The 13,039-nt window shown below is 43.5% G+C and overlaps 1 protein-coding gene and 1 pseudogene across 4 annotated transcripts in view; one reads left to right on the top strand and one right to left on the bottom strand.

Moving 5' to 3' along the window:
- Positions 1-13,039, bottom strand: part of LOC141917860 (polycomb group RING finger protein 3-like) — a 176,572-nt gene that overhangs the window by 19,221 nt on the left and 144,312 nt on the right. For 3 of the 4 annotated variants that reach the window (XM_074811472.1, XM_074811474.1, XM_074811473.1), the window contains one exon: positions 2,566-2,646. The exons of the other annotated variant lie outside the window; for it this stretch is intronic. In XM_074811472.1, the coding sequence (XP_074667573.1) occupies positions 2,566-2,646 (81 nt within the window). The remainder of the gene's footprint in view (positions 1-2,565; positions 2,647-13,039) is intronic. 4 annotated transcript variants of the gene reach the window in all.
- Positions 6,364-8,611, top strand: LOC141917836 (cytochrome b-like; annotated as a pseudogene).

Below are 13,039 nucleotides of genomic sequence, written 5' to 3'. Positions count from 1 at the left end.
CTGGGTAACTATGACCACGTGTGTGAGGGAATAAATGAATATACTGTATAAAGTTATCTGCTATTAGTTAATAGCCTGATTAAGTTTGTTGATGATGATACCAAACTGAGAGGGGAAGTGGACACTTTGGAAAGGAGAGCCACCCTGCGGGAAGACCTGGATAGGCTGGAAGAGTAGGTTAACAAGAACCTTATGAAGTTCAACAAGGACAAGTGTAAGGTCTTGCACCCGGGAAAACATAATCCAGGAGTACAGCACAGGCTGGGATCTACCTGGCTGGGGAGCAGCTCTGTGGAAAGGGACCCGGGGGTTCTGGTGGGCAACAAGCTCAATATGAGTGAACAGCGTGCTGCAGTGGCAAAGCAAGCCAACAGGATGCTGGGTTGCATCAACAAGGGCATCATCAGCAGAGACAAAGAAGTCACTACCCCACTCTACTCAGTGCTTGTCAGGCCGCACCTGGAATACTGTGTTCAGTTTTGGTCCCTGCTATACAAAAAAGTTGTGGACAGGCTGGAGAGGGTCCAGAGAAGGCCCACAAAGATGATCAAGGGACTGGGGAGCCTGCCACGTGAGGAAAGGCTGAGAGAACTGGGTTTGTTCAGCCTTGAGAAGAGAAGGCTTAGGGGAGACCGTATCACCATGTTCCAGTATTTAAAGGGTGGCTACAAGGAAGACGGAGACTCCCTTTTTACAAAGAGTCACATGGAAAAGACGAGGGGTAATGGGTACAAGTTACTCCTGGGGAGATTCTGATTGGACACAAGAGGAAAATTTTTCACGATGAGACCAATCAGCCATTGGAATAATCTCCCCAGGGAAATGGTGGATTCCCCAACACTGGACACTTTTAAGATTTGGCTGGACAGGGAGCTGGGCCATCTTGTCTAGACTGTGCTTTTGCCAAGAAAGGTTGAACCAGATGATCCTTGAGGTCCCTTCCAACCTGGTATTCTATGATTTATAAAAGCTGTTATTAATGAATATTGGTTGTGATCTGTGTCTCCCCCAGCTCAATCTCCTATCAGGGTAAATGGAACTTACAACAAAATCACTTCCTTTTGTTCATTCTAAACCTCATACCTATGAGTTTCACTTGACACCCATCATCTCTTTCACCAAATAAGAGTTTACAGTTGCTGCCTTTTCCATTGTACTCACGACTCTACAAATCTTCATGATACAGGTAAATAGTGGATTTATACAGAGGCACAGCAGTGCTCTTGTTTAGCTCTCAATTCTTTTCCTAATAATTTCTAGCATTTCATTTGGGTTTTTCTTGGACCTATTACTGAGCCAATATCTTTATGTCCAACCCCAAAACCTGTTTTCTGTTTGATGGCAGTCAACTCAGAGCCCACCATTTTTATATATAAAGTTCAGATACATGTTTTCCCCAGCATGCATCTCTACATTTACCCATATTGAACTTTAGGTGCCATTTCATCACCTGGTCATCCAGTACTGTAAAGGCCTCCTGCAACCTTTCATCACCAACATTTATCTTGACTGTCTTGAATAACTTCAGTGGTGCAGTGTCACCTCACTATTTAACCTCTTTTCCAGGTCATTCATGGATATGTCATAACGGACCACAATCTCCTACCTTCTATTTCCCAATCTGAAATTAATTATTTCTTCATAGACAGATAAAAATTGCCTATCTATTCTCATTCATCCCTTCTATTTATGCATCCAAAGGTATTACATCTTTCTACCACAATATTATCCTGGGAGATTGTGTTGTGTTGCATGTCTATTATGAACACTAACTTTTCTTCAAAGTTATCACTTCCAAACTGCACACACCCTGATTCTCTGGATGTGACTTCTATCCCAGATGTTCAACTTGACATTTCATGATAGTTTCAGTCATTTTATTTGGGTGGCCATAAATAACCAGTGATAATTTATGCTCAGTATGAATCTCCCATCATTTACTATTCAGCTCTAAGTTTTGTTGTGTGGGGTTTTAGATTTGTTTTCTTTAAAGTAACTAACATCACTAACCCAGAGACCCACTCAGCTGCTTTCCCCAGCCTTGTTTATGCTTACTAAATATTGCTACAAGTCTCTTGAACTGAAGCGGGGAGCAAAGTTAATTCATCTGCCTCCTTTAATGAGTATATTCAGCCTCTCTCTTTCAAACTACAGAATACGAATGTATTGAATATTTGTCTCTTCTGCATTGTAACCAGGTTCACAATCTACACAGAGTAATATTAGTTATATCTGACTGACATGGCTGAGAAAAATGTCCCTCTCAATGGCTTCAACCTCCTTTACCTTATACATTTTTAATTACTATCAAATTGACATCTGCCACCAACTTCCCCTTTTCCTTAGTGGCACATTTTACTTTTTCCCCCATTTTTCTCTTTTGAATTAAGAAAAAGATCTATTTTTAAAGATAGTTTATTAGACATTTAAAAATATATATTTTAACCATTTTGAACTTATTGCAGTATAGGCCTGCATGATATATGCTTTATGAACTTTGTTCTTTAGTCAGCTAATGATTTACATGGAACATGAAAATTTTCATGAAAAGCAGTTGTGTCATACCTTAAATCTCCATCTAGTAACAACTACAAACTTGAGTGTGTGGTCCTTGCCAAGAATCTCTTCATTGCATAATATATCCAGCTGATGTAAAAAGAAGAAATAATTAATTCACTGAGACACAGAACATGGCTTTGAAACAATACACTTCAGATAAGGCCCAATAAAAAGATCAAAGAAACAGAACTCAATTCTCATGTAAAGACAGCTTTGTCCTTTGACATGCTACGAAAATTGTTTACACAGTACCCAGCAAGTAACTTTCTACTTTGAAAATACAGTTTTAAAAGGCTATCCCTTCACTTATACATAAGTGTTTAGGGCTTTTTTTTCTCCAGACATTTTATATTTGTTTTTACTATTCTATGTCAGCTTTGAAAGATCTTGATATTGGAACCATCAAGGATATGGACTCATAAGAAAACGTGAGATCATGTGACCAGCCATCAGCTGAATTGTAATAGATGATCATGCATATGATCTTAGCCTATTTGACTGCAACGTGACATGTACTGAAAGGGTAAGTCACCATGAAAGTGACATATGCTAATGGTACTTTACCACAACCTGAGAAAGCTAAGAATGTGCATGCAGTCCACTAACATGGCTTAGCTGACAGACAATAACTCAAACCAGGATTTGTCTATAAGATTCAACCAAGCGTTCACATCCTTAGGGCCTTCCTCCTCAAAACATATTTTTCACTGGACATATCAATACACTGTTCCCACAAAAATGCCATGTGCCCTTAAAGGGGGAGGGAGGACTCCTGAACATTCTTACATTTCAATAAGAGCCAAGTAGGTTGTAAAACCAGAGATTGCTGCAGTGGAACAGTGAGTTTAAATACAGAAGCAAAAGGTGTAATTAGTAAGAAAGCAATCCATGTTTCTGAAAGGTGTTAGGAATTTTAACACAGATGCTAGATGGGCCAACCATAGGTGACATACAGCTGGATCTACTACTCACCAAAAAGGAAGAACTTTCTGGGGACATGATAATCAATGTCAGCCTTGGTTGTAGCAACCATGAAACAGTGAAGTTCAAGATCCTGAAGGGAGCGATGAAATCAAGTAGCAGAGTACAGATCCTGGGCTTCAGTAGAGCAGAAATTTGCTTTTTCAGGAAGCTAGTAAGTGGGATCCCATGAGAGGCAGCTCTGAAGGGCAAAGGAGCTCAAGAGATGACAAGTCTTTAAGGACAACATCCTCCAAGCACAAGAACAGTCCATCCCAATACTCAGAAAAATGAGTAGATGTACCAGGAGACCAGCTTGGCTAAACAGGGAGCTCATGAGAAAAAAGACATATACAGGAGGTGGAAGTGAGGACAGGCTACAAAGGAGGAATATAGAAACATTGCCCAGGTATACAGGGATGGTTTGGGGAAAGCCAAAGCTCAGCTGGAGCTGAAACAGGCAAGGGACGTCAAGGGCATCAAAAAGAACTTCTACTGCTACATTATCAATAAAAGAATAAAGAAGGAAAATGTGAGCCCACTGCTGCATGGGGTGGACAATTTAGTGACAGTGTCTGCAGATAAGGTTGAGGTACTCAGTGCCTTCTTTGTCTTGGTTTTCACCAACAAGGTCTCCCAGGCATTTTTGTACCTAGAGACAGGGTTCAAGGAAGAGACGAACTGCTAGTAGCAGAGGAGGATCAAGTCAGGGATCTATTGAGAAATCTCAACCCATACTAGTCCATGGAAGTAAATGGGATGCATCCAAAGGTGCCACAAGAGTTTGCTGATGTCATTGTGAGGCCACACTATCATCACTGAAAGGTCACAGAGATCAGGGAAGGTACCCAGTGACTGGAGAAATGTTGTACCCATCTTCAGAAAGGTCAAGAAGGACTATCTAGGGAACTAGAGGCCAGTCAGCCTCACTTTGGTGATCCTTGGGAAAGTCATGAAGTGAGTCCTCTTGGAAGCCATTTCTGGGCATGTAAAGGCAAAGGTAAATCCATGCTGGCTATTCCTAATCACTAAGGGAAAAAAAATCACGCTTGACCAACCTGATTGCCTTCTTTAATGAAATTACTAGATCCATGGATGAGGAAAGAACAGTGGATGTTGTCAACCTTGACTTAAGCAAGGCCTTCAGCACCATCTTACACAGCATCCTTGTATTCAAATTGGGACATTATGATCTGGATGGGTGGACTACCTGATGTGTGAAGACCCAGGTGGATTGTCAGGCTCAGAGGGTAGTGGTTAATGAGTTGTACAGAGGCCAGTGACATGCGGAGTATCGTAGGGGTCTATCCTGGTACCTGTGCCATTGAATGTCTTTATCAGTGACCTGGAGGAGGAGACAGAATCCACCTCATCAAGCTTGTGGATGACACCAAACTGGGGGAGTGCAGCTGACACACCTGAGGACAGGGCTGCCATTCAGAGGGACCTAGACAGGCTAGAAGGATGGGCTGGCAAGAATCTCATGAATTTCAACAAGGAAAATGGCCAAGTCATGAGATGTTACAAGCTGGGTAGCAGCTCTACTAAAAAGGACCTGGGGGTCCTGGTTGAAAGCAAGTTGAACATGAGTCAGCAGTGTGCTCTGGCAGTGATGAAGCCTAACAGGATAGTGGGGTGTATCAACAGAAGCACAGACAGTAAACTGAAGGAAGTCAACAGAACAATGTCCAAGTGGAAAACAGTAACAAGTGGTGTCCCTCAAGGGTCCATTCTGGGACCAATACTATTTAATATCTTCATCAACGACATAGACAGTGGGACTGAGTGCACCCTCAGCAAGTTTGCAGACAACACCAAGCTGAGTGGTGCAGTTGATTCCCTAGAGGGAAGGGATGTGCCATCCAGAGGGACCTTGACAGGCTTGAGGAGTGGGCCCATGTAAACCTCATGAAGTTCAACAAGGTCAAGTGAGAGGTCCTGCACGTAGGTTAGGGCAATCCCCAGTATCAATACAGACTGGGGGATGAATGGATTGAGAGCAGCCCTGCAGAGAAGGACTTGGGGATACTCCTATGAAGAAAAGCTGAGAGAATTGGGGTTGTTCAGTCTGGCAAGAGAAGGCTCCAGTGAGACCTTATCGAGGCCTTTCAATCTATAAAGGGAGCTTATAAGATGGAGAAAGACTTTTTACCAGGGCCTGTAGTGACAGGACCAGGGGCAATGGTTTTAAACTGTAAGAGGGTAGGTTTAGATTGTCTATAAAGAAGAAATTATTTACGATGAGGGTGGTGAGGCATTGGAACAGGTTGACCAGAGAAGTTGTGGATGCCCCATTCCTGGAAGTGTTCAAGGTCAGGTTGGATGGGGCTTGGAGCAACTCGACCTAGTGAAAGATGTCCCTGCCCATGGCAGAGGGGTTGGAGTAGATGATCTTTGAAGGTCCCTTCCAACCTTCCATTTTATGATTCTATGATTCTAAGTGATCATTCCCCTTTACTCAGCACTCATTAGACCACATCTGGAATGCTGCACCTAGTTTTGACCCCTCCAGTACAAGAAAAATATTGATAAACTTGAGCAAGTTCAGCAGAGGGTCACCAAGATAGTCAGGGTGCTTGAACAGAGGCCCTATAAGGAGAGGTTGAGGGAACTGGTCCTATTTATCTTGGAGAAGAGAAGGCTTAAAAGGGACCTAGTTACAGCCTTCCAATACCTAAGAGAAGCCTATAGAGAAGATAGAGCTAGGCTCTTTCCTGAGGTGTATGGTGGGAGAAAGAGACAATGGTCATCAATGGAAACAGAAGAAGTTCTGACTGGATATAAGGAGAAAAAAAAATCTCTACAAGGATAATTAAGCACCAGAACAAGTTACCCAAAGAGGTCATGGTATCACCATCCTTGGAAGTTTTCAAGATTGAGAGATGGCAGTCTGAGAGTCAGACTGGATGGAGGGGGACTGTGACTAATACCAATAAAGAGGGAACAGAGGCTGTGTTTTCACATACCTGCCATTATGTGTTCTAGTTTTAGAATCTGAAATGTCAGAAATTGCATAGGATAGAAAAGCCTCTTTCTTTCCTTACCCTCCACCATGTTTTCTTCCCACAAACAGCCCAATTATGTACTCCCTGCAGGGATGGTGGCACCAGCTGATACTACACAAGTCAGAGTAGAGAAGCAGAAGAAAGTATATGTGCTGCTTTCCATTAAATCAGTCTTTCAGTAGTGTCCAAGTGTTATAATCCATTCTCTGCACTGAGTGAAAAATCTCTGCTAGGGCAGCATATCTCTTCATTTAAGGCCACCAAACAAAGCATCTTGCAGGAGTCAGTTTTAACACAGGTAGAAAACATGTAACCAAGCTTTTTGGTATGTTTTAAAACTGGTCATGGAACAACCCACTGAGATGCACTGCCAACTCTGTATAAAGCCAAGAACCAGTAAGAGCTACATCTCCATTGTGTTGGAGGGGGAGGAAAAAAAGGAAGATGACCAGCATCCTTAAATTAAAAGGGGGGGAGGTAAATTTGGAGAAAAACCTCTTTGTCTGCATTCAGCTCCTCAATGAATGTTGATATGGCTCCTTCAATGAATGAAGGATAATGAGCCTTTGTAGGCTATGTCCTGCCATGAGGCCAAATATCCTTCTGAGGAGTCACAGTCATCACCAACCTATTCTCAGCCATCCCCTATATCAGCCAAACCCTCATAGAATGAGCCTGAGGAGGATTCTCAGTAGACAACCCCACACTAACTTGATTCTTTGCCCAACACTTCCTCCTCCCCTTCATAATTGCAGGCCTAACCCTCATCTACCTAACCTTCCTCCACGAATCAGGCTCAAACAATCCCCTAGGTATTGTATCAAACTGTGACAAAATTCCATTCCACCCTTATTTCTCCCTAAAAGACACCCTAGGATTCATACTCATACTCCTCCTAACCCTATTCTCACCCAACCTACTAGGAGATCCAGAAAACTTCACACGAGCAAACCTGCTAATCACACCCCCCCATATCAAACCAGAATGATACTTTCTATTCACATACGTCATCCTACGCTCAATTCCCAACAAACTAGGAGGAGTACTAGCCCTAGCTGCCTCCATATTAGTCCTACTCTTAAACCTACTCCTCCACAAGTACAGACAACATACAATAACCTTCCACCCTCTCTCCCAGCTCCTATTCTGAGCCTTAGTTGCCAACCTCTTCATCCTGACATGAGTAGGCAGCCAACCAGTAGAACACCCATTCATCATTATCGGCCAACTAGCTTCCTGTGGTGGTTTGACCACCCTCAGAAGGCAGATTTAGCAGTAAAAGCGTGACAATAGAGCCCTGGAGCACATACATAGTGTCTATCACCCTCCTTACAAGCTACAAACCCCCATAGCTAATATACCCATCAGCTGAAGACGAGGTAAGTCGTAACAAGGTAAGTGTACCGGAAGGTGTGCTTAGCACACCAAGACGTAGCTATAATACAAAAGCATTCAGCTTACACTTGAAAGATATCTGCCACCCACCAGATCGTCTTGAAGCCTAACTCTAGTCCAACCACACCACAACCAAAAACAATAGTCAAAAATTTACTTCATCACCAAACTAAAACATTCTTCCAACTTAGTATAGGCAATAGAAAAGATACTCACTATGGCACGATAAAGAGATTAGTACAGCAAGGGAACGATGAAATAATAACGAAAAACCGAGCAATAAATAGCAAAGAAACCCTTGTACCTCTTGCATCATGATTTAGCAAGAACAACCAAGCAAAATGGATTTAAGCTTGCCACCCCGAAACCCAAGTGAGCTACTTACAAGCAGCTACCCCTGAGTGAACCCATCTCTGTTTCAAAAGAGCGGGACGACTTGTTAGTAGAAGTGAAAAGCCAACCGAGCTGGGTGATAGCTGTTTGCCTGTGAAACGAATCGAAGTTCTCTCTTAATTTCCCTCCACGGACATCCAATCCAACCACCATGTAGCAAAACAAGAGCAATTTAAAGGAGGTACAGCTCCTTTAAAAATGAACACAATCTCCCCTAGACAATAATCACCAAAATTCTCCCTGACTGTGGGGCCTTCAAGCAGCCACCAACAAAGAATGCGTCAAAGCTCTACACCTAAAAAATCCCAAACCAACATGACTCCCTTTTCACCAGCAGGCCAACCTATGACAACAGGAGAATTAATGCTAAAATGAGTAACTGGGGAATCCCCCCCTCTCAAGCGTGAGCTTACATCACCACATTAATAACAGACTACAACTGATATCCCAACTTTAACAAGAATCAGATATTAACTCACTCTGTTAACCCAACCCAGGAGCGCCCATTAGAAAGATTAAAATCTGTACAAGGAACTAGACAAGCCCAGGGCCCGACTGTTTACCAAAAACATAGCCTTCAGCAAACCAAATATTGAAGGTGATGCCTGCCCAGCGACACCACATTCAACAGCCGTAGTATCCTAACCATGCGAAGGTAGCGCAATCAATTGTCCCATAAATCAAGACTTGTATGAATGGCTAAATGAGGTCTTAACTGTCTCTTACAGATAAACAGTGAAATTGATCTTCCTGTGAGAAAGCAGGAATATGCACATGAAACAAGAAGACCCTGTGGAACTTAAAAATCAGTGGCCACCACACACAAACTTCAAACCTACCAGCCCCCCCCCCCCCCCCCCAGCACTGGCCTGCATTTTTCGGTTGGGGTGACCTTGGAGAAAAACAAATCCTCCAAAAATAAGACCATACTTCTTAACCAAGAGCAACCCCCCAACGTACTAACAGTAACCAGACCTAATATAATTGACCAATGAACCAAGCTACCCCAGGGATAACAGCACAATCTCCTCTAAGAGCCCATATCTACAAGGAGGTTTATGACCTTGATGTTGGATCAGGACATCCTAATGGTGCAGCCGCTATTAAGGGTTTGTTTGTTCAACGATTAACAGTCCTACGTGATCTGAGTTCAGAGCAATCCAGGTCGGTTTCTATATATAGCAAACTTTCCCTAGTACGAAAGGACCAGAAAAGTGGGGCCAATGCAACAAATGAACACCCCCCCCCCCCCCAAGTAATGAACCCAACTAAATTACCAAAAGGTCACCCCTCCCGCACTAGAAAAGGGCTGCTAGCATGGCAGAGCTTGGCAAATGCAAAAGGCTTGAGCCCTTTCCCCAGAGGTTCAAATCCTCTCCCTAGCTTCCCCACCCACTCATCACCCGACCCCCCACTCTAACCTACCTTACCATATCCCTATCCTATGCCATCCCAATTCTAATCGCTGCAGCCTTCCTAACCCTAGTAGAGCGAAAAATTCTAAGCTACATACAAGCTCTAAAAGGCCCAAACATCGTAGGCCCCTTCGGACTATTATAGCCCGTAGCAGACGGAGTAAAACTATTTATTAAAGAACCCATCCACCCATCCACATCCTCCCCATTTCTCTTCATTATAACCCCCATACTAGCCCTCCTTCTAGCACTCACAATCTGAATCCCCCTCCCCTTTCCATTCTCTCTCACTGACCTAAACCTAGGCCTCCTCTTCCTTCTAGCTATATCAAGCCTGGCAGTATATTATATCTTGTGGTCAGGATGAGCCTCAAACTCAAAATGCGCCTTAATTGGCACACTAAGAGCAGTAGCACAAACTATTTCCTGCAAAGTGACACTAACCATCATCCTCTTGTCCGTAAACATATTAAGCGGAAACTATTCCCTAAACACCCTCGCCACTACACAAGAACCACTATACCTCATCTTCTCCTCTTGACCCCTCGCAATAATATGATACATCTCCACACTCACTGAAACAGACCCTGCCCCATTCGACCTTACAGAAGGAGAGTTCGAACTTGTATTGGGCTTCAACATAGAATACACCGCAGGACCATTTGCCCTATTCTTCCTAGCTGAATAGGCCAATATCATACCAATAAACACACTAACTACCATCTTATTTCTAAACCCCAGCTCACTCAACCTAACCCCAGAACTGTTCCCAGTGGCTCTAGCTACAAAAGTCTTACTCCTCTCCTCAGGCTTCCTATGAGTCTGTGCTTCCTACCCACGATTCCGCTATAACCAACTCATACATCTTTGAAAAAACTTCCTACCCCTGACACTAGCACTGTGCCTTTGACAGACCAGCATACCAATCTGCTACGCAGGCCTACCTCCTTGCCTAAGAAAATGTGCCTGAACGCAAAGGGTCACTATGATAAAGTGAACATAGAAGTGCACCAACTCTCATTTCCTAAGAAAGATTTAGAAAAGTAGAAATTGAACCTACACAAAAGAGACTAAAGCCCTTCATACTTCCTTTATATTATTTCCTAGTAGGGTCAGCTAACAAAGCTATGGGGCCCATACCCCAAAAATGATGGTTTAACTTCTTCCCCTACTAATGAGTCCACATGCAAAATTACTCTCCTCCCTAAGCCTACTTCTAGGAACAACCATCACAATTTCAAGCAACCACTAAATAATAGCCTGAACCAGACTAGAAATCAACACCCTCGCTATCATCCCCCTCATTTCAAAATCCCACCACCCGCGAGCCATCGAAGTCACAATCAAATATTTCCTAGTCCAAGCAACTGCCTCAGCATTACTCCTCTTCTCAAGCATGATCAATGCATGATCCTCCAGGCAATGAGACATCACCCAACTAACTCACCCAACATCATGCCTCCTCCTGACAATAGCAATTGCAATAAAGCTAGGACTAATACCATTCCACTTCTGATTTCCAGAAGTGCTCCAAGGCTCATCCCTTACCACTGCACTGCTACTATCAACAGTAATAAAATTCCCCCCAATCACCATCCTCCTAACATCCCACTCACTTAACCCAACTCTACTTGCCACTATGGCCATTGCCTCAGCAGCCTTGGGGGGCTGAATAGGACTGAATCAAATACAAACCCGAAAAATCTTGGCTTTCTCATCCATCTCCCACCTAGGTTGAATAACTGTCATCACTATCTATAGCCCCAAACTCACGTTACTAACCTTCTACCTGTACTCCCTAATCACCACCGTATTCCTCACTCTCAATAGAACCAAAACCCTAAAACTATCAACAATAATAATCTCATGAACAAAAGTCCCTGTGCTAAATACAACACTTATACTAACCCTACTCTCCCTAGCAGAACTTCCCCCACTAACAGGCTTCCTACCCAATTGACTTATCATCCAAGAACTCACTAAACAAGAAATAACCACAACAGCCACAGCTATCACCATACTCTCACTACTAGGACTATTCTTTTATCTCCGCCTCGCGTACCACTCAACAATTACACTTCCACCAAACTCCACAAACCACATAAAACAGTGACACACTAACAAACCAACAAGTACCCCAATTGCCACCCTTACTTCCTTATCAATCTCACTCTTGCCACTCTCCCCCATAATCCTGTCTACTATCTAGAAACTTAGGATAACCTAAACCAAAGACTTTCAAAGCCTTAAACAAGAGTTAAACCCTCTTGGTTTCTGCTAAGACCTGCAGGACACTAACCTGCATCTTCTGAATGCTACCCGGATGCTTTAATTAAGCTAGGACCTTACCTAGACAGACGGGCCTTGATCCCATAAAGATCTAGTTAACAGCTAGATGCCCAAACCTAGCAGGCTTCTGTCTACCAGACTCTGGCACACTCTTAATGTACATCAATGAGCTTGCAACTCAACATGAATTTCACCACAGAGCCAATAAGAGGAATCAGACCTCTGTAAAAAGGACTACAGCCTAACACTTTAACATTCAGCCATCTTACCTGTGACCTTCATTAACCGATGACTATTCTCAACCAACCACAAAGATATCGGCACCCTTTACCTAATCTTCGGCGCATGAGCTGGCATAGTTGGCACCGCTCTCAGCCTGCTTATTCATGTAGAACTCGGCCAACCAGGAACTCTCCTGGGAGACAACCAAATCTATAATGTAATTGTTACTGCCCATGCCTTCATAATAATCTTGTTCATAGTTATACCAGTCATGATCGGAGGTTTTGGAAACTGACTAGTCCCACTTATAATCAGTGCCCCTGACATAGCATTCCCATGCATAAAAATATACGCTTCTGACTACTCCCCCCCTCCTTCCTACTCCTACTAGCCTCCTCTACAGTAGAAGCCAGAGCAGGCACAGGGTGAACTGTGTACCCCCCACTAGCCAGCAACCTAGCCCACACTGGAGCCTCAGTAGACCTAGCCATCTTCTCCCTCCACCTAGCAGGCATATCCTCTATCCTAGGAGCAATCAACTTTATCACAACTGCCATCAACATAAAACCACCAGCTTTCTCACAATACCAACCCCCCCTATTGGTATGATCCATCCTCATCACTGCCATCTTACTCTCACTCCCAGTCCTCTCCACTGGCATCACCATACGACTAACCAACTGAAACCTAAACACCACATTCTTCGACCCTGCTGGAGGAGGCAACCCTGTCTTATACCAACACCTCTTCTGATTCTTTAGTCACCCAGAAGTCTACATCCTAATCCTACCTGGCTTTGGA

The sequence above is a fragment of the Strix aluco genome, chromosome W (genome assembly GCF_031877795.1).
Source record: "Strix aluco isolate bStrAlu1 chromosome W, bStrAlu1.hap1, whole genome shotgun sequence".
NCBI lineage: Eukaryota > Metazoa > Chordata > Aves > Strigiformes > Strigidae > Strix > Strix aluco.
Note: the sequence above shows the minus strand (reverse complement) of the source record. Positions and strands in the feature narration are given on the sequence as shown.